The 21,434-nt window shown below is 46.4% G+C and overlaps 1 protein-coding gene across 3 annotated transcripts in view; it reads right to left on the reverse strand.

Annotated features, from left to right (window-relative positions):
* Positions 1 to 21,434, reverse strand: part of LOC119977555 (NADPH oxidase 4) — a 239,104-nt gene that overhangs the window by 27,575 nt on the left and 190,095 nt on the right. For all 3 annotated transcript variants that reach the window (XM_038818627.1, XM_038818626.1, XM_038818625.1), the window contains one exon: positions 17,065 to 17,173. In XM_038818627.1, the coding sequence (XP_038674555.1) occupies positions 17,065 to 17,173 (109 nt within the window). The remainder of the gene's footprint in view (positions 1 to 17,064; positions 17,174 to 21,434) is intronic.

Here is a 21,434-nt window from a genome sequence, read left to right on the forward strand (position 1 = left end):
ATCTTCCCTCCCCGATGCCGCAATCAGGTTCATGCCCAGGAAGGGCGCGAATCTGATCTGTATGAATTTGGATCCATTATAGTGTACTTAGCGCGGTTAGTGTTGCATCTTCAGCCCTCATTGAAACTTCCCGCCCACCAGGCTTGACATCAAGACTCCGCAAATTACTTCTGCTTTTTACAGACTGGAACCAGATGCCATGACCTCCAAGAGGGAGGAAGGAGGTAAGCACCAGGGAATCCAAGGGGACAGAGTCTGTTGGACAGTTCCGGAGCTGAGGGGGCAGGGGGTTTCCGGGATGGGGGTTGCAGTTGGTGTGGATGGTCCTGATGTTTGTTCTCTCTTGTTTAAAAGTTCTTACAGGGCTGTGTTAGTCTGATGTCTGTGGCATGGGGTGGCTGTGGCTGAGGGCTACATGGGGTGGGGTGTGATGAGTGTCAAGGAACCGGGTCGCATGGCCTGGCTTAATGAGAGCCCAAAAGAGAAGGCAACACGGTGCCCAGCCGGGTGTGGGGGGATGGTGGAGTTAATGGATTGGCTGTCCAGGAGTCTTAAGTGTAAAGGCCCAACAGCAGTGAGATCTCGGAATTATGCAATCCAAATAAGAAGGGTGTCTATTAGCCTTGCCTATCCCTGAAGCAAAAACTTGCGCCCTCTAAAATCCCTGAGATACATGCTCGGCAAACTAATTCCCCATCAAGAGTTAACACAATGTCAGCTGGGGGCAGCACGCGGCGCAGTGGTTAGCACTGGGACTACAGTGCTGAGGACACAGGTACGAATCCCAGCCCTGGGTCACTGGCCATGTGGAGTTTGCACATTCTCCCCTTGTCTGCGTGGGTTTCACCCCCACAACCCAAAGATGTGCAATTTAGGTGAATTGGCCACACTAAATTGCCCCTCACTTGGAAAAAAAATAATTGTGTACTCTAAATTTTTTTTAAAGCAATGTCAGCTGACCACAGTCTCAAAGTCAGGAATGGGATGAATACTCAGGGTTCAGGGCTAAACATTTGTGTGCATGGGTTCGCGAGGCACTGGGATTGCCTATTTGCTGGACCCCAACCCCTGCCAGTGAGGATCCATTAACCCCCAAGGAGGACCCTACCCATGAAGGCTGCACAAGCATATAACCCTCCTGTCAGAACCCACAGTGTTATAGAGGAAAAGGGGTGGGAGAACCAAACGGGAGCCCAATAGCGACTCTGATTTGGCGAGGGCATTAGCCCGGGGCCAATTTTGCAATGGAGATGGGAGGGCACCTGACTTGTGAGTGAGCAGCAGCTGTGGCAAACAGTCAGGGACTGGCTGCTTCGAGGTCTGAGAGGCAATGGGGTCAGGGGAGGTACCGATGTATTCCGGCTGCAACACCAGCCTGACTCTCTCATCCCTCACAGGTAAATGACTGTTATCAGTATGGAGCCAGTGAAACAGATCATTCTACTTATTACAGCACGAGAGCTGGTCTGCAACAGGTGAAGGGGGCTCTCTGTGACCCACGGCACAAGGAGGTTCCCTTCGTAAACAGGAAAGGCTTCCACTCCCTCAATGTGCAGCTCGTGTGTGACCACCAGATCCAATTCATGCACATTTTCCAGGGAGGGTGCATGATACTGACAAACTCAGGCAAATTGCAGATACCTGGTAGTTTGAAGGGACGTAGGTCTTTAAGATGGACTTCGCCTTTAATGTCAAAAAAAAAGGAATCTACAGCAAGATGTCTTGTTTGGTCTGACATCAATGATGACACATCTTGATGGACTTGGCTGTCAGCCAATGAGCTGTTTCAGATTGCTGGGGCATAGTTGACAATCTATGCTGATTGGTGCTGACCATTCTGGGATGGACCCACCTCTGTAGGGCTGTGTTTTGCTTTTAGTTTAGTTTTGAACAGAAACTGGAGGGTCTGATTTAACTCTCTCAGCTGATGAATTCTTTATGAAGGTTCAAAGTAAAGATAAAGACCTTTCTCTCTACAGCCAGATTGAGCTGCAAAGAAAATTCAATCCAGCCAGCAGCTGCAGGCAGGGTCAGCTGTTTAAAAACCCTTTTTGAAATCTCGTGTGGGGAACTCTTCTTTTTCCTCAGTAAAGCTAGGGGACATTCTGTTGGGTCTGGAAACCAGCTAACTTTGAACCACAGGTGGAAACTGGGGAGAGGGTGAGATTGAGAGTCTTAAGAATCAAACTGGCCTGAGGCTGTTCTTCTGAGCGAAGGCCCAGGTTAATACAAGTAAAAATGACTCCCTAGAGCGTATCCTACAGTCTGGGAGTTCTGACTGAATGTTACTGCCAAAATATCCTTGTTAGCAATCCAACCGCTGGTTTGCAATCACTCTGCATCCTGGAAGAACAACCTGTTGCTGCAACGATGTCAACATCCGAAGCAAGGACACTCATCTTCCATTTTGTATTAAACCTCTTTATTTTTATCACTCCCTCTCTCTGTGCATATGTCTGTCTTGTGTGATTTGAGGTAGAGAGTGGGACGGCAAAAGGAGGGAGTAGTAGATTCAGTAGCCCTTATTCAATTATAATTATTGCATGTCTGAGAGACGTAGGTCAAGTAGAAACATTTAGACACGAGCTACAACTCCCTCCACTTTACCCCAATAATATGTTTTCCATTTCTCATAACAGCACATGTGCAGGCCTGCTATTTTGAACCAAAAAAGAACATTTTTGTTGGTGAGTACAAGTTGACTAAATGCTGGGTTATGTTTCTCCAAGCTCATTGACCATTTCAAAGTGATTTGGTTCACCACTTCCACTTCCTATGGATGAATCTGTCTTCGACCCAGATGTTTACTTGAAGCTCAGACATGCAGTCAGATGATGGCTAGAGTGGGGTGGGGGGGGGGGGGGGGGGGGGGGGGGGTTGGAAGTATGGATTCCAACACATCTTATCAGATTTCACCATAGGTCCCATGATTAATTTTTTTGAAAGGTTTCCCACCTGATAGCTAGCTTGATAGAGCATCAAAGGCCAAAGAGAGTGTGAACCTGATGGGGAGCAGCTAATCAAAGCAGCTTAAAAGGAGCATCACAGTGTGGGCCAGAGGCACAGAGCACCGGAGGTTAGAGAGAGAGCAAACCTGGTGGGGAGTAGCTGGACGGAGCACATGGGACACCTTCAAAGGAGCAGCACAGCGTGGGCCAGAGGCACAGAGCACCGGAGGTCAGAGAGAGAGAGCAAACCTGGTGGGGAGTAGCTGGACGGAGCACCTGGGCCACCTTAAAAGGAGCAGCACAGCGTGGGTCAGAGGCACAGAGCACCAGAGGCTGGAGAAAGCATGTCTTCACTGAATTCCGAGGTGGAGCTCCTGAAGTGATGGCAGGATTCAGCAGGTAGCACAGGGCAAGGGGAAGCAGCTGATTGGGTAAGTAAGGTTGGACTTGGCTAGCAAGTAACTAACATTACGGACTGACCCTAAATAGTAGTGAATTAGACAAGTGTAATATTAAGGGATTAATTGAGAAGCATCGGGGATAAGTGAAAGTCAGAGCCAGCATAGTAAGGTGATAAGTAATTATAATAAATAATACAAGGATAAGTAGGCTGAAGTAGAATTAGACAAGGAGACTAAGTTAAGGTAAAAGGAGCTCAAGTAATTAGAAAAGGGAACAAGCAAGTCAAAATAACATTTAAGTCATGGCAGGTGAGGTCAGTCGAGTGGAATGTGTGACTTGCCGTATGTGGGAACTCATGGACCCTCCCGGCATCCTAATTGACCACATGCGCAGGAGGTTCTCCCAACTGCAGAAACCTGAGCTCAGGGTTTTGGAGTTTGAGCAGTGGCTGGAGACACTGTGGCACATCCGCAAGGCTGAGACTTATGTGGATAGCATGCTTAGAGAGGTGGTCATGCCACAGCTCATGGGACTGGAGGAAAGAATAGTGACCACCAGGCAGTCCAAGAGAAATAGGTATGTGGTGCAAGAGTCCCCCAAGGTCCCACTCTTAAATCGGGTCCTGCCCTCAAATAGGTTATCCATTTTGGAAGTTGATGAGGGTGCTGGTTCCTCAAGGGAGTTCAGTCAGAGCCAAGTTTCTGGCACCACAAGCCTGAAGTTACCTCCTGACCGTACAGGAGAGGAGGAAGCAGAAGCAATGTTGACAGGGGATTAATTAGTTAGGGAAGCAGACAGGCAATTTCTGCGCTGCAAAACTGACTCCAGGATGGTGTGTTGCCTCCCCGGACCTAGCGTCAGGGATGTTAATGAGTAGCTGCAGGTCATCCTAAAGAGGGAGGGTGATATGTCAGAGGTCGTGGTACACGTTGATAGCAACAATATAGGTAGAATGAAGGATAAGGTCTTGCATCAAGAATTCAGGGAATTAGACAGCAGATTAAAAAGCAGGACCTCAAAGGTTATAACCTCTGGATTACTCCTGATCCCACATGCTAGCGAATACCAAAATAGGAGACTAGCGAAGATTAATGCATGGCTCAAGAGTTGGTGCAGGAGGGAGGTTTTTTGATTCCTGGATCACTGGGGCCATTTCTGGGGAAGGTGGGACATGAACAAGCAGGATGGTGTACATCTGAACCAGACCGGGACAACCATCCTTGCGGGTGGGTTTGCTAGTGCTGCTGGGAGGAGTTTTAAACTCACACGACAGTGAGTTATACTATTATTTATACCATAATATAGTAAAGGAACCAAGACAGAGGGAGTTCAGCCATGTTGCGTGGAGCTGGAGGACATTGGTAGGGTATTAAACAAATACTTCATATCTGTCTTCACTCGAGAGAAGGAGGATGTAGGTACAGAATTCAGGGAGATGGACTGTCAGGTCCTTGAACAGTTTGACATAGGCAGCGAAGAGGTATTGGAGGTTTTGGCTGGTTTAGAAGTAGAAAAATCCCCAGGTCCAGATGAGTTGTATCCCAGGTTACTGTGGGAGAACAGGGCCTGGATTCTCCCCTACCCGGCGGGACAGGGTGTCCCGGCCTACCGGAGTGGCGAGAACCACTCCAGCGTCGAGCCTCCCCAAGGGTGCAGAATTCTCCGCACTTTAGGGGCTAGGCCCACGCCGGAGTGGCCCCCCCACTCCGCCGACCGGCACCAACAGCCTTTGGCGCCCCGCCGACTGGCGTTGGGACTGGCCAAAAGGCCTTCGCCGGTCGGCATGATGCCGCGCATGCGCCGGAGCGTCAGCGGCCGCAGACATCACCCCGGCGCATGCGCGGTGGAGGGGGTCTCTTCCGCCTCTGCCATGGTGGCGGCAGAAGAAAAAGAGTGCCCCCATGGCACAGGCCCACCCGCTGATCGGTGGGCCCCGATGGCAGGCCAGGCCACCGTGGGGGTCCGATAGCCCTGTGCCCCCCCAGGACCTGCTTGCGCCGCCTGCTCCTGCCGGCACCAGAGGTGGTTTAAACCACGTCGGCGGGAGAGGCCTGACAGCGGCGGGACTTCGGCCGGCCGGAGATTCACCGCGGGGGGGCCCGCCAACCAATGGGGCGCGATTTCCGCCCCCGCTGATTCCCGGGTGGAGGAGAATCCCGGCCAAGGCAGGGGCGGGATTTACAAAGGTCCCGGGCGATTCCCCGACCCTGCGGGGGGTCGTTGAATTCCACCCAAGGGAGGAAATTACAGGGACTCTGACCCAAATTTTTTTTTCGTTTCTGACCACAGGAGAGGTGAAGGGGATTGGAGGACAATTAATGTGGTTCCATTTTTCAAGAAGTGTGGGAATGACAGATCAGTAAGTCTCACATCAGTGCTAGGGAAACTATTGGAGAAAATTCCGATGGACAGACTCAATCTCCACTTGGAGAGGCAAGGTTTGACCAGGGGCAGTCAGCATGGCTTTGTCAGAGGGAGGTCATGCCTAACAAATTTGATTGAATTTCTCGAGGAAGTGATCGGATGTGTGGATGAGGATAGTGCAGCCGTTGTAGTTTATGTAGATTTCAGCCTTTGACAAGGTCCCACATGGGAGATTGATGAAGAAGGTAAAAGCACATGAGATCCAGTGTAACTTGGCAAGTTGGACCCAAAACTGATGTGGTGGTAGGAGATAGAGGGTCGCGGTAGAAGGCTGTTTATGTGGCTGGAGGATGTTGTTCAGTGGTGTATCACAGGGATCAGTGCTGGGTGGCATAGATTATAAGAGCAGGGAGGTTCTGTTAGAGCTGTACAAAACTTCGGTTAGACCACAACTAGAATATTGTGTGCAGTTCTGGTCGCCTCACTATAGAAAGGATGTAATTGTACTGCTGAGGATGCAGAGCAGATTCACCAGGAGTTTGCCATGGTTGGAGCTTTTGAGCTATGATGAGAGGCTGGATAGGCTCAGGTTGTTTTCTCTGGAGCAGAGAGCAGACTGAACAGAGCGGTTCTGAAACGGAGTGGCTTTGATCAGAGTGGCTTAATTCGGAATTTAGAGACAGTGGGAATTCGAAGGAAAGGGGGAAAGGACCTAATATATAAAATCAATGTATATAAACAACTGAGGAATATAGATAATAAGTTAAGTTCCAGTTACAGGAGCTGACCTGTGAGGGAGAAGAGGGGTGGGGCAGAGCAGTCACACACGCAGTGGCACCAGAAGAGTTGATGTCAATTTCTGAAAAGTGACTTCAGCACAAGAGAGAGAACTGACCGGTAGGTAGTGGGTACAAAGGGAGAGAACTGACCGGTAGGTAGTGGGTACAAAGGGAGAACTGACCGGTAGGTAGTGGGTACAAAGGGAGAGAGCTGACTGGTAGGTAGTGGGTACGAAGGGAGAACTGACCGGTAGGTAGTGGGTACAAAGGGAGAGAGCTGACTGGTAGGTAGTGGGTACAAAGGAGAGAGCTGACTGGTAGGTAGTGGGTACAAAGGAGAGAACTGACTGGTAGGTAGTGGGTACAAAGGAAGAACTAACCGGTAGGTAGTGGGTATAAAGGAGAGAGCTGACCGGTAGGTAGTGGGTACAAAGGAGAGAGCTGACTGGTAGGTAGTGGGTACAAGGGAGAGAACTGACTGGTAGCTAGTGGGTACAAAGGAGAGATCTGATTGGTAGGTAGTGGGTACAAGGGAGAGAGCTGACGGGTAGCTAGTGGGTACAAAGGAGAGAGCTAACCGGTAGGTAGTGGGTACAAGGGAGAGAACTGACTGGTAGGTAGTGGGTACAAGGGAGAGAACTGACTGGTAGGTAGTGGGTACAAAGGAGAGAGATGACTGGTAGGTAGTTGATACAAAGGGAGAACTGACCGGTAGGTAGTGGGTACAAAGGAGAGAGCTGACTGGTAGGTAGTGGGTACAAAGGAGAGAACTGACTGGTAGGTAGTGGGTACAAAGGAAGAACTAACCGGTAGGTAGTGGGTACAAAGGAGAGAGCTGACCGGTAGGTAGTGGGTACAAAGGAGAGAGCTGACTGGTAGGTAGTGGGTACAAGGGAGAGAGCTGACTGGTAGGTAGTGGGTACAAGGGAGAGAACTGACCGGTAGCTAGTGGGTACAAAGGAGAGAGCTGATTGGTAGGTAGTGGGTACAAGGGAGAGAACTGACCGGTAGCTAGTGGGTACAAAGGAGAGAGCTGATTGGTAGGTAGTGGGTACAAGGGAGAGAGCTGACGGGTAGCTAGTGGGTACAAAGGAGAGAGCTAACCGGTAGGTAGTGGGTACAAGGAAGAGAACTGACTGGTAGGTAGTGGGTACAAGGGAGAGAACTGACTGGTAGGTAGTGGGTACAAAGGAGAGAGATGACTGGTAGGTAGTTGATACAAAGGAGAGAGCTGACTGGTAGCTAGTGGGTACAAGGGAGAGAGCTGACTGGTAGGTAGTGGGTACAAGGGAGAGAGCTGACTGGTAGCTAGTGGTACAAAGGAGAGAGCTGACTGGTAGGTAGTGGGTACAAAGGAGAGAGCTGACTGGTAGCTAGTGGTACAAAGGAGAGAACTGACTGGTAGGTAGTGGGTACAAGGGAGAGAGCTGACTGGTAGCTAGTGGTACAAAGGAGAGAGCTGACTGGTAGGTAGTGGTACAAAGGAGAGAGCTGACGGGTAGCTAGTGGGTACAAAGGGAGAGAGCTGACTGGTAGCTAGTGGTACAAAGGAGAGAGCTGATTGGTAGGTAGAGGGTACACTGTTTTCTCCACTTGAAAGCTACATTAAGGTAAGAGTTCTGGCTTTTTAAAAACAAACTTAAGTAAAGTTTGACTGGGTAGAAATTTAAGAGAAGTCTTTTAATTAAATTCTGGCAGGGGAGCTCAGTCCTGTGTACTGCACCACCTGCAGACTGTGGAATCCAGGGCGGTTTAGCAAATTTGATCCAAAATTGGCTCAGTGGCAGGAGGCAGAGGATGATCGTTGAAGGGTGTTTTTGTGACTGGAAGCCTGAATCCAGTGGTGTACTGTCATAATATACACATAAGTATATGATGGTGCAGAGACACACACTGACTGACACACTGACTGACACACTGCAAGACCAATCAACACACACAACACAACAGCCAATCACCAGTTAGGGCACGCTCACTATAAAGCCAGAGGGCACTAGTATTCCCGCTCATTCAGGATGCAGCCTCTGAGACAGACAGAGCCCGCAGTCAGTCGCACAAACATCCACCATGTGCTAGCAGTATAGGCTGGTCAGGTTAGGCTTAGGTCTTCAGACAATCTAACATAGTGTCGACCCACAGTGCAAGTATGTTTAACAGCTCATAGTTAAATAAAATAGAGATGTACTTCTACAAGTGTTGGTAGCCTGTCTATGTTACTGCTAAGGTAAATGCAGTCTCCACAGATCCAGAGTACCCAACACATCATGTACCACAGAGGTTGTTTCTGGTCCCTTGTTGTTTGTAGTGTACATTAGTGATCTGGACATGACTGTAGGAGGTATGATCAATATTTGTACATGACACAAAAATTGGTGGTGTGATAAATAGTGAGGAGAAAAGCCTGGCTGGTCAGATGGGCAGGACAGTGGGAAATGGAACTTAGCCCTGAAAAATGTGAAATAATAAATTTTGGCAGGACGGACAAGGCAAGGGAATATACAATGAATGGTAGGACCCCTGAAATACGAAGGATCAAAGGGAACTTTGTGTGCATGGCCATAGATACCTGAACATACCAGGACAGGTAGATAAGGTTTTTAAGAAGGTACATGTGATACCGGCCTTTATTAGCTGAACCACAGAATATAAGAGCAGGGAGGTTATGGTGGATAAAAGCAAATTACTGCACATGCTGGAATCCGAAACAACAACAGAAAATACTGGACAATCGCAGCAGGTCTCGTGACATTATCATAAATGTAAAGAACTGCAAGGGTTAATGTAATGTCTAAGTCAACCACTAGAGGGAGCTGGATGTACAACTATCCAAGACATTGATGCTAAGCCTTGTGGGTGAGAGGTTGAGGAGAAAGCTAGAGAACAGGCTGAAGGAAAGATAGTGTAAGTGTGAGCAGATCATAGTAAATATAATAGTGTAGAGATTAGTAGGAGATGAGTGTAGATTATATGTTTATTATCAACTGCGTATTATATAGGAGTAAGCGTCAAATCCAATTAAGTACTGTTAATAAATTTATAGCTTTGTTCAATTTAAAGCTATTTGTGGTCTTTGTGAACACTACGCCAACCATACTGAAATTAGCAACACAAAGAACATCACAGAGCTGACAGCATCTGTGGAGAGAGAAGGCAAAGTTTCGAGTCTAGATGACTCTTTAACTCCCTTCTCTCAACAATTGCTGTCAGACATGCTGAGGTTATGATGGAGTTGTTCAAAACACTTGTTAGGCTACAGCAGGTGTACTGTGTGCAGTTCTGGTCGCCACATTATAGGAAGGACGTGATTGCAGTAGGAATGGTGCAGAGGAGATTCACCAGAATGTTGCCTGGACTGGGGCATTTCAAATATCGAGAGAGGCTAGATAGAACATAGAACATACAGCGAAGAAGGAGGCCATTCGGCCCATCGGGTCTCCACCAACCCACTTAAGTCCTCACTTCCACCCTATCCCCCTAACCCAACAACCCCTCCTAACCTTTTTGGCCATTAAGGGCAATTTATCATGGCCAATCCACCTAACCTGCAGGCCTTTGGACTGTGGGAGAAAACCGGAGCACCCGGAACAAACCCACACAGGGAAAATGTGCAGACTCCGCACAGTCTGTGACCCAGTAGGGAATCAAACCTGGGACCCTGGCGCTGTGAAGCCAAAGTGCTAACCACTGTGCTATCCACGGTAGGCTGAGGATGTTTTCCTTGGAACAGAGAAGGCTAAGGGGCACCCGCATTTTGGTGTATAAAATTGTGAGGGCCATGGATAGGGTAGATATGAAGGAACCTTTTCCCTTTGTAGAGGGATCAATAACCTGGGGACATAGATTTAAGGTAATGGGCAAGATGTTTATAGGTGATGTGAGGAAAATATTTTCACCCAGAGGGCTTTGGGAATCTGGAACTCACTGCCTGAAAGGGTGGTAGAGGCAGGAACCCTCACAGCATTTAAAAAGATGAGCATTTGAAATGTCAGAGCGTACAAGGCGACAGGCCAAGTGCTGGAAAATGGGATTAGCGTAAATATGTGTTTTATGACTGGCACAGATGCGATGGGCCGATGGGCCTCTTTCTGTTCTGTAGAAATTCTAAGACTCTAACGCTGAGAGGGGGGAACCTGATCGAGGTGTATAAGATTATAAAGGGTAAGAAGCAGCTGTTCCCCTTTTTTGAAGGGTCCATAATGAAAGGGCATAATTTTAAGATGAGGGGAAGGAGGTTTGGAGAGAATTTGAGGAGAGATTATTTTCACCCAGTGCATGATGGGAGTCTGGAATGCACAGCCTGGGAGGATAGTAGCGGTGGGAAACCTTACTAACGTTAAAAATAATTTGGATGAGCACTTGAAATGTTAAAACATTCAAGGCTATGGGCCAAGTGCTGGAAAGTGGGACTGGCATAGTTTCGGGGGCCGTCTTGTCGTTACAGACTTGATGGACCGAAGGACCTCTTCTGTATTGTATGACTATAATTGACCGGGCTGTTTGTTGAGTGGGGACGCAGCCAGGTACTGCAAAGCAGTTAAGCCAGAGGTTGTCGGGGTGTGAAGATGAAATTGGAGATCCTGGCGGATTGTAAAGTTGAATCATTGGAGATCCTGTGATTATGAAACACTGGGAAACCGAGCCTGCATTGCTTACAAATATTAATTGAGGTAAAATGGAGGCACGTACTCTCCTTCGAATATTTTACTGACCTACCCTTAGCCTGAGAGTAGGTATTGGTCCTCTCTTCCGACATTAAAACTGTAAAATTGTTTCAGAAATGCAAATTGCCCAGTTAATATCAGATTATAAATTCTTATGTAATATTATGTGGCATGTGTTAATCTTTATAGTAAGAAGTCTTACAACACCAGGTTAAAGTCCAACAGGTTTGTTTCAAACACGAGCTTTCGGAGCACGGCTCCTTCTTCAGGTGAATGAATGTTAATCTTTATACACATTTAGAAGGGGTTCTGATTTTCTGTCAAGTATTCATTAAAAAAACCCACAATTGTTTGCCTAGGCTATTTTACATTGCGATGCTACAGCCATTATAAACAGATCTCAAGCGCGTCCGTGTCATTTTCTTCATTCTGACTGAGACAATGGTCTGGAATTTTCAGGATCCAGGGAGGCACGGCTGAGAAGTCAGCAGGGAATGCATCCCGCCGACTCCAGTAGGCCCGATGCCATTTCACGTTGATTAGCAGAGGTGGGACTTCCACCTACCACCAGGCGGAAGTCCCACCTTGCAGAGCTGCCGGCCAAACTGATTGGCCAGCAACTCTCCAGTCAATGGGGGAAGATAAATCTGCACATGATCCTCCTCCAGTACGATGGAAAGGACCCTGACGGTAATGGGAGCTGAGTTCTGGAAACTGGTCTCGTAGTAAAAATTCAGCACCACCATTTTAGCTGATCCGATTGCGCAGTTGATAATGAAGCTTTGAAGAAATTGCCAGGGGAGGGCATTCAGGGCTTGTGGGAGGAGTCAATCACTGCATTTGTGGGCCAATTGAAGAGGTACCCAAATGGAGAGGAAGACACAGCTGAGAAATGTTAGGAACAGTCAAATGTCAATTTAGAGATTGTGACATCTTAACTCAGGTTGCGCTTTCCTGGGAGAGCCTATTGTCAACTGGGGCCATTTTTGCATTAGCTTCCAAAGATCCTTTTCCCCTCTCGTAGGAAATCTTGTGTCAGAAAGATCCAGCTGTAATGAGACTTATAGCCCCAGTTGGCAGGTTCAGCATTTGAAAGACCCTCCCCCAGTGTATACTGTTGTTACGTTCGAGCAAGTTCGGGCTGCTGTGTAAACCAAATGATTCAGTTTGACAGTGTCCTGACTAAATGTTCTATCGCCTGGCAGAACTCAGTCAGATCCAAACCCTGTGTAAAAGACCTATCATGCCTGTGGTATTTGGTCGCGGTGGTGATCCAGAAGCCGCTACCAGGACTCCAAAGACGATGGGTTGGTTGTGATGAAAGCAACGCATGGGCTTCACAGTGACTCCCGAGTGCACGACTTGGACCATCAACATGGGAGGTTTCTGTTCATTCATGTATCTGGTCAATGTTTCCGCAGAGAAGAGCACGAGTGCATAATGGATGGAACAGCCAATGTTGTATCTGTCCTGGCAATCAGACAACTGAGAGGGTGGGGGGGGGGGGGGGGGGGGGGGGGCGACACAGTCACCGCCAGGCTAAGCAAAGGGGTGAACCTCACCCTGATGTACCAAGTGCCAGTGGAGCTCTGCTCGAGACCCTGAAGCTGAGGGTGACCGACCCATTGAGTGGAAGATGCTCTCATAATGCCAGATGACTGAGAGACAGTGCTGTAGATGCCCTTGCATGTCAAGGGATAGAGTGGCTCACATCTGCAACATTCTCCAGGAGAGTTGATGATGCAGAGACTTGGAGGCCATCCATTGCCAGTGGCTCTCAAAGTGAGTGCTGCTCTGAACCTCTTTGTGAGTGACTCATTCCAGGGTCCAACTGGGAACCTCTGGGGGATTTCTCAAACATCTGTTCAGAAACTGAGAGGTTACTGATGCCTTATGTGGCAGGGTGCACAATTACTCCGGAGTTCTGCCTGGATGAAGCCAGCCAGGCTGTCCGAGCAGTGCGATTTGCAGCAATCTCAGGATTCCCACAGGCGCAGGGTGCCAGACACTATGGTCATGTGCCTTTAACAGTTCCCTGGCAGCAGCCACTATGATTCATCAACGGGAAAGGGTTCCACCCTCCCGATGTTCAGCTGGTTTACAACCACCACAAGCAGATTATGCAGGTCTGTGCGAGTTATCCTGGGAGCTCCCATGACTCATAGATTGATTCACTCATAGGTGCCACAGATCTTCAAGGGTCCTCAGCTCAACCAGGGTGGTTCGTTGGTGACAAAAGCTACCCACAAAAGACATGGCTGATGGTGCCTGCCTGGCAGCCACAAAGTGCTTCAGAGGAGAGGTTGAATGCTGCTCATTCTGTAACACGCTCATTGATTAAGCAGACCACTGGCATCTTGAAGATGCATTTTTGTGGTCTGGGCATGTCAGGCAGTGCACTCCAGCACTCCCCCCAGTGAGTATTTCATATCATTATGGCTTGCTTCACTTTACCTGGTGCTCCAAAGAGGGGCTGCCTTTCCAGAACGGGAAGTGGAGGAGCTATATGTCTCCTCTGATGATGAGGACATTGAGAGGGCTGAGCTCGATGAGGGTGAGGCAGTGGAGGCACCAGAGAAAGAGACTATAGCATGGGCCAGATGAGACAGGACTACATGTGCAATGCTTTTAGCCACCGGTTTCTTGGAGGATGATGATAACAAATAGCTCAGACAACCCTTTTTCACCAGTGCCCCCATTCTGAATCCATTTAACACCTTTGTTGTGATCCTCATCATCTCAACGAAGCACATCAGACTCTGAATGAATAGTTATACTGTTGGGTCATGAAGTACTCATCCTTGGGATGTAAGGCAGCCACTGAATCATGTGGCCTTTCTGTGATGGGATAATAACTCCAATAGGGAGTTGTGAATAGAATTGAGATGGTGCTGCCTCTTCAAGCATCTCCCCGAGACTCCACTGCCTGCTGCAGCCTTCAAGAAGTGGGAGCAACCTGCAATCCTCAGCACACCCACGGCAGTATGACTGCAGTCTGGCAAGGTGCCTCAAGGAGGATGAACATCACTCAGTGGTTCTCACCTTGATGTTTGAGGCCCAAGCTGAATTACCACGTGGGATCTCTTCACTTGTTCATGCAAGGCAGGTGTTCAGGCCTCATCATCATACTGAGCCTGATACTGATCTTCAGGACAGTCACCTGCAATGCTCAGGAATGGATGTGAGCCTGCACTTTGACTCACTTTTCACCTGGACCATGAAAACCTCAGGGGCAGCAGAGTCTGATGTCTGTCAAACACTCATGACCATGTCTCCATTTGGCGTCTCCCAACTTTCCATTGGCCCAGCCTTGGCACCTGTGAGCCCAAAAGTGCTGACACTCAATCTCACCCTTAAATACCCTAATCTTTGGTAATAAAGAGAACACATCACATGTATTGGAGCTTCGCTCTGATCCCATGTGAGGCCTCCACATTTTCATTCCAACAGTCTGACATATGCAGATGCAAGCCAGTCACATCAATGCCATTGTAACGAGCACATAGCCAGCAGAGAGCTGGCACAGGGTTAATGTCAAGAGATGCTAGCCAGCACAACGTCTCCCATCTCAAACTCTGGTGGGGCCTTGACACACACCTCTTATTTTGCAGAGTTTTAATCATCTCACAAGAATCACAAAGTTCAACATCTGTCAGTGAAGTCCATAGCTCCACTGCATGGACACGGGAACTGATATTGAGGTGATGTTTAGATGTACACACCGACTTGAGATAACGCTGCAGGCCACCAGGAGCACATAAGAGCCCAGAATTTTGGTGCATATGTAAAGAACACTCAAGGCTGATGGACATTATATTGAGGCCAATGAAAGATGCACTGATTCAATGTGCATCACCATTCAATCCTGTAAGATCCCCACTGAGCATTCTTCAATGCCTCAGGAGATGAAAGCAGCCTCCAGCTTCTAAACACATGAGGCAACATGATATGTACCCCTGAAGCAGGTCTCAGGGTTGCATTATCCAACCACCAAGCTCTTAGAGACAGAGGCTTCACTCATGTTGATACTGTGCAGAGAACAGTCAAAAGATGATGCGAGACACAATAGACCTGTCGCAAGCGATGCTACATCTATGATGGGTGGGAGGAGGGTGGGATTGGGAGCAGGGTCACCTGACTGACCATGGGGCATATCTTCAGTATCATCAGCAAGAAGAGGCACACATGAGGGGAGAGGTTGACTGAAAAAAGTTATATTTACGGACGTGAAAAGTATGTACAGACTGTGAACAGGCATGCTATTCTTGTGCTCTCAGTATTTCTTCATTTTTCTTACCCTATCGCTACATCTTGGTGCATCCCTGACAGCAGAGGTGGAGGCAGCTTGCTGACTGACATACCCTGTTGGCGGACTCTGCATAGTCAGTGACCCAAGCTGGGAATCGGACCTGGGTCCCTGGCGCTGTGAAGCAACAGTGCTACCGTGCCTCCCAATACAACACATTCAATTCTCTGTTTAACTGAGCAAATGATGGACTGAAAATAACCAACACATGAGTAATTATATTGTGATTATTTCAGTAAACCCGTCCTGACAAGCTGTATAAAGATACCTTCAAGTAAGTAGTTAACAGTACTCGACCCACCCTGACAGTTATTGGTTAATTTAGTACAAAAGCAAGTCTTTTAAAATATAACTTATGGGGATAATTCAAAACTGTCCTTTTCACAGTCTGATTTTTATTTCTGTTGGGTTATTTGCTATTTTCTACAGTAACAGGGTCCCAGGTTCGATTCCCGGCTGGGTCACTGTCTGTGTGGAGTCTGCACGTCCTCCCCCTGTTTGCGTGGGTTTCCTCCGGGTGCTCCGGTTTCCTCCCACAGTCCAAAGATGTGCGGGTTAGGTGGATTGGCCATGCTAAATTGCCCGTAGTGTCCTAATAAAAGTAAGGTTAAGGGGGGGGGGGTTGAGTTACGGGTATAGGGTGGATACGTGGGTTTGAGTAGGGTGATCATGGCTCGGCACAACATTGAGGGCCGAAGGGCCTGTTCTGTGCTGTACTGTTCTATGTTCTATGTTCTAACTGTTAGCACACCAAGCAATTCTAAAGAGATTGCCTCAGATTGTGAATTTGACGAAACTGCTGCAACATTTAAACATGCAATGGCCCAAATTCTCCGGTCGTTGGTGTCATAATATACACCAGTATATCATGGTGCAGACACACACACTGATGGACATACACTAGGACCAATCAACATGCACAAACACCGCAGCCAATCACCAGTTAGAACACACACACTATAAAGACAGAGGGCATCACTTTTCCCGCTCATTCAGGATGCTGCCTCTCAGAAGCACAAGAGCTCATCAAGTACAGCACAGACTCTCACCATGTGCTGAGTGATTCAACTGGTTCGGACAGGCACAGGTCTCTAGCTAATCTAGCATCGTGTAAACCCACAGTAATAGTATGTCTAGCATTTTATAAGAGTTAATAAAATAGTGTTGAACCATCTTCAGTGTTGGTGGCCTATGTCTGCTTCATGGATCCAAAGTGCCCAACACATCAGTTGGGATTCTATTTTCCTGCTAGCAGTGCACCCCACCCACGGGTTTCGTGGTGGCGCGAGGTGGTTTCAATGGGAAATCCCATTGACAAGCTGTGGGAAGATAGAATCCCACCGCCAGCAAAAGGCGCACCGCCAAGAAACACGCGGCTGGAGGAACAGAGAATCGAGCCCATTGTTTAAAAAACTGATAAAATACCAGATAATAATCATTCTATAATGAACACTCTCATTAGAACAATGCTATTCCCAGACAAATCCAAACCGTTAGCCCATCTTCAGCCTAGCATGACATGAAATCACTGAGAACAGAACAAGCCTCAGAAAAACTGTACAAATGTTTACCCTGCATAACACTAACAAGATTGCTTGGCTTACCTTGTCATGTAAAATGCAGAGCAGATCTGCAAACCAGAGAAAGGACTGAATTTCCCTGCACACCCAAATGAAGTAAAGTCGTCTGAGCTTATACTGTTTCCAATCATCTCTGGAAGAAAAAAGTAGAAAAACTTTTCTAGAGGCTGCATTAACTTCACTATTTCAATCATCCTGTGAATCAGGAATTGTCTCAACTGCAAAAACATGCAAACCTCATGCCCATATCTTACCTTGAAAGTCTGAGCAAATTAGTGCTACCTGTCCTTACATTTCACATAATATTAAAGCACAGAAGACCATTCAGCCCACTTGTCCCTGTGCCAGCTCTTAAATAAAGCTATCAAGTTAGTCACAGTGCCCTGCATGTTGCCCAAAGCAGTCCATGCTTTTCCTTTCCGAGTACACATCCAATTCTGGCTTGAAAGTTACCACTGAATCTGCTTCCAGCATTCTGTTAGACAATGTTTTCAATATCATGATAACTCCAGCATTAAAAAATTGCCCTTTGACTTTTTTGCGAATTACTTTATTCACTGGTGCATTCGGTTTGATTTTTATGGGCCCACAGGTTAAGAACTTGGTGCTATTTGCACTATTGCATCTTTGGTGGTTGAATCCCAAATCCAAACATTAAGGCGATTTCATATAAGCCTTTTGAAATGGACATAACTTAATATGAACACTGACAAAACCTTGAGTAAATGTTAAGGCTCCATGGTGTGCAGTGATGTGGCACGTAGATAAAAGTGATTATGATAAAGAACTGGCTACAAGAAACATCTAGTTTATTAGTTGAATAACCAAAATACAATTCCACAAAATAATGTTCCATTTACAGCATTGAAAAATCATTCATTTTCCTCTTCGCATGCCACAGCTAGAATCTAATTTCATGCATACATATTACTTCCTAAGTCAGTGTACGTACTTGGGACTAGGAAGTACACAAAATTAATGCAGATTGATTTATTCCAACTTTTTCTCTCCTGTGGGCAAATTCCAATTAACTGATAAATTGGCTAAATTTATTATTAATTGGAGATTTGATGGAATTGTCTTATTTTATTCTCATATCCTATACGATTGGTGTGCAATTTTTGAAAATAAATAACCCGTAGCAAAGTAACTTGTTGCTACAAGGCATGCAATTTGAATGTGCAAAATATTACAATACGTACAATATTGCTACTTTTGTATTTGCAAAATAAACAATTCGTTTTTAACAAAAAGGTCTTTCAGATATAAACCCAACAATTACGAGTAGGTGAACTTGGATGCAACATTATTAATTTGTCCGTTATTTTTACAGAGGTTTTAACTAATTTAAAAGATGCAGGTTAATGCCTGAACTCAACCGTTCATCTGCCCATCTCACCAGCTGGAATTCCTAGGTTGCCATGTACAGTTCAATACTAAACTAGTAAAGCCTGAGTGCAATACACTCACTTCAGAGGAGTCCAAAAGGAATCAGCAATCATCAGGACAAAGCTCAACTGATTATAGCATCGTCTAAACACAGGAAAAGCTTACTGCTTTATTGTAATTTCAATGCATCCATTATTTCAGAAACATATATCCTGTGTAGATGCTGCTTCAAAGCTTATTTTTTTGCTGACAACTACTGTGCTGCACACAATACATTGTTTCATTATGCTACACATCTTTACCGAAAGCCGAATGATTGTGATCACACACTGCATGTTCATTGAGCGGTAATTAATCATTAATTAAATAAATATCAATCCCATTAAATTATTATTTTTAATGTTTAACTGATAAGAAATGATCACAGGAACAAAATCACTCCTGCTGGAAGAAGCCCTACCGCATATTGACCTGACTTGAACAACTGAAGCTGGAATGTTGTGTTTTAAACATCCCCAAGTATTATATCAGCTCCATGGGTAACAATATGAATTTTTTCAGGGAACTGAGTACCTTCCTATTGTTTCAAAAGGGGATTATTATTGGTTATGGCACAGTATATGCAGGGTTTATCCTGAAGTACGGAATTTTTAGCTAACAGCTGAATACAAGGAGCTAAAACCTGAAAATAGGTCATTCAACCCAACCGGTTAATGTCAATGTTTAACTTCATGCAAGCAAATAGTTCTAATCAAATTTATCCAACACACTTCAATAACCCTTCAACTCTTTTTCCTTTCTTTCGTTATCCAATTTCACATTGAATGCTTACATAATTCTCTCCTCAACTATTAACTTTGGGAGTGAACTTCATGGTCTCACATGTTAAAAGGTTTTTTGAACCTTGATTCTTACATTTAATATCTGTATCCATGGGCCATTCTAGATCCCTCGACCACTGGAAAGAATTTGCTTCCATCTATCCAGTCTTATAATTTTAAACAGTCACTTGGTAATGCAAAGCTTGCACATTGCTGAATTAAAAGAGAGACATGTTGCTGATTGGCCAAAGTACTGTCATGGAGAACACAATGGGAAACTATAGCTCCTTGAGTCAATTTGCCAACCAATCAACACCCTCTTCTTTTGTAGTATAAATTGTTGTGATCATTTGAAATTTGGGATTCTTGAATTTGTCCTGATAAGTTCAAGACCAAAAGCTTCAGCAACATGTGTCTCTTTTCAGCAATATAATTTTAAACACTTCAATTTAATACCCATGATCTGTATTTTTCAAATAAAAAAAAGTTTCAAATCTTTCCCCATACATGGCAGCATCCAAGTAAACCTTCACTGTACCTGTCTAAATCTTTAATGTTCTATCAATTGTGTGCACGCAAGAATCTTGTGCTTCATAGTTGGATAACACTGAAAGTGCAGGTTTTGGGATGCGAGAGTAACCTCACACAGACTTCATGCTGCCTGCTGATTGTAGTGTACAGGCAGCACTAAACAGCACACTGTTGAATGGCTCCACATCTATCCAGAGGCTAGCAGCAGCTCGAGATAGCTTGCCCTACGTAAAGTCAGCCTGCATTTCTTTAAGTGAAGGTATGCTTTGGAGTGATCCTGAAAGTCATTCCACAACTAAATCTGACCTGAGAAATAGATCAAAGGAGTAGAAAATGGCAGAGAGCGGGATTCAAGATATTCTGATGCTGCACAAGTGGTACAGGAAGTGGAGCGCAGGAGAAATGTCATCTACCAATGGGGATGAGGAACTCAAGGAAAGCTTTGCAAAAGCAAAGGTGCCAGATGATCATGTAGGTCAGAAATTTCGCCCTGGTTGCACTGTCGCAAAATGTTCAATAACTTCACGTTATTGAAGTTATTGGCCATGGCCAGTGAATAAATCTTCAAATGTCACAATCTACCAACTGCAATGCTAACCTCATATACTTCTCAATACTGCACACTCCCCCCTACCCCCATCAGTCATCTCCCCATATTATATATTAAAGTAATGTATGCCAAACAGTCAATGAGCCTGAACTTTCTCAGAGTGGCAATCAGTGTTTCATAGCCAAAACTTTCTTCAATCCTGTCTCGCGCGACCTCCGACTTAGGCCGGGTGAGATCAAAATAATGCAGTACATGTCCGGGGCCTAGTGTCCAATGGCAGCTCTGTTGAATGCAAGGAGTTCACACACCCTTTTTTTAATGACACGAGCTTCCATAAACCAGGTAAGTTAAAGGTCCAGCCAAGTTTAAAGGTCCTTGGTGGGCCAGGGAGAAGATAAGTGTATCTGGTAAGGGGGGAGGATTTGAAGGAGTTTGGGGGGTGGGGGGGGGGGGGGGGGGGGGGGGGGAGGAGAAGTGGGGTGGGGGAGGGGGACCCCAGGGGGTTACAAAGGTGGAAGACACCTATCAGGGTTCTGTGTGGGTCTTTGCAGGTTAGAAGAGGTTTTTATTATTCTAACCCTTTCTGAATAACTGTTAAAGTAACTCAGTTGGAACCATCTGATGTTTGTGATTTAAACCAATGGTTCCCAGTGCAGGCCAATTGTCTGGTGGAAGTCTGCACTTCCAGGCGATTGCTGTGAAAACCTTAGTTGTGAACCTCTGGTGGGTGCAGAGTGGGGAAGGATTCTCCAGCGTATCGTGTTGGTAGCCCCCTCCGATACAAAACTCGGGAGCTCAGAGGGTAAGGTCCAAAGTTCCACCTCACCTTCATACCAGTAGCACAGCTCAAGCTTCACTCCCATATTTCACACTGCCAGCTATTCAACCATGAGAGTCACATCAGCCAAATACATTGTCCTACACTCACAGACACGCATTCTCTCTCTCTTTTCAGACAGGGTGACCACAACTCGAGGCAGCTAATCAGCAGGGCTGGCATAGCTGCGTGCCTTTAATCACAGGATGTAGACAGTGATTGCCATCACCAAGGTGACCATGGCTGAAGTGCATCTTCACATTCCAAATCCCTCAGTTCACAATAT

Source organism: Scyliorhinus canicula, chromosome 14 (genome assembly GCF_902713615.1).
Source record: "Scyliorhinus canicula chromosome 14, sScyCan1.1, whole genome shotgun sequence".
NCBI lineage: Eukaryota > Metazoa > Chordata > Chondrichthyes > Carcharhiniformes > Scyliorhinidae > Scyliorhinus > Scyliorhinus canicula.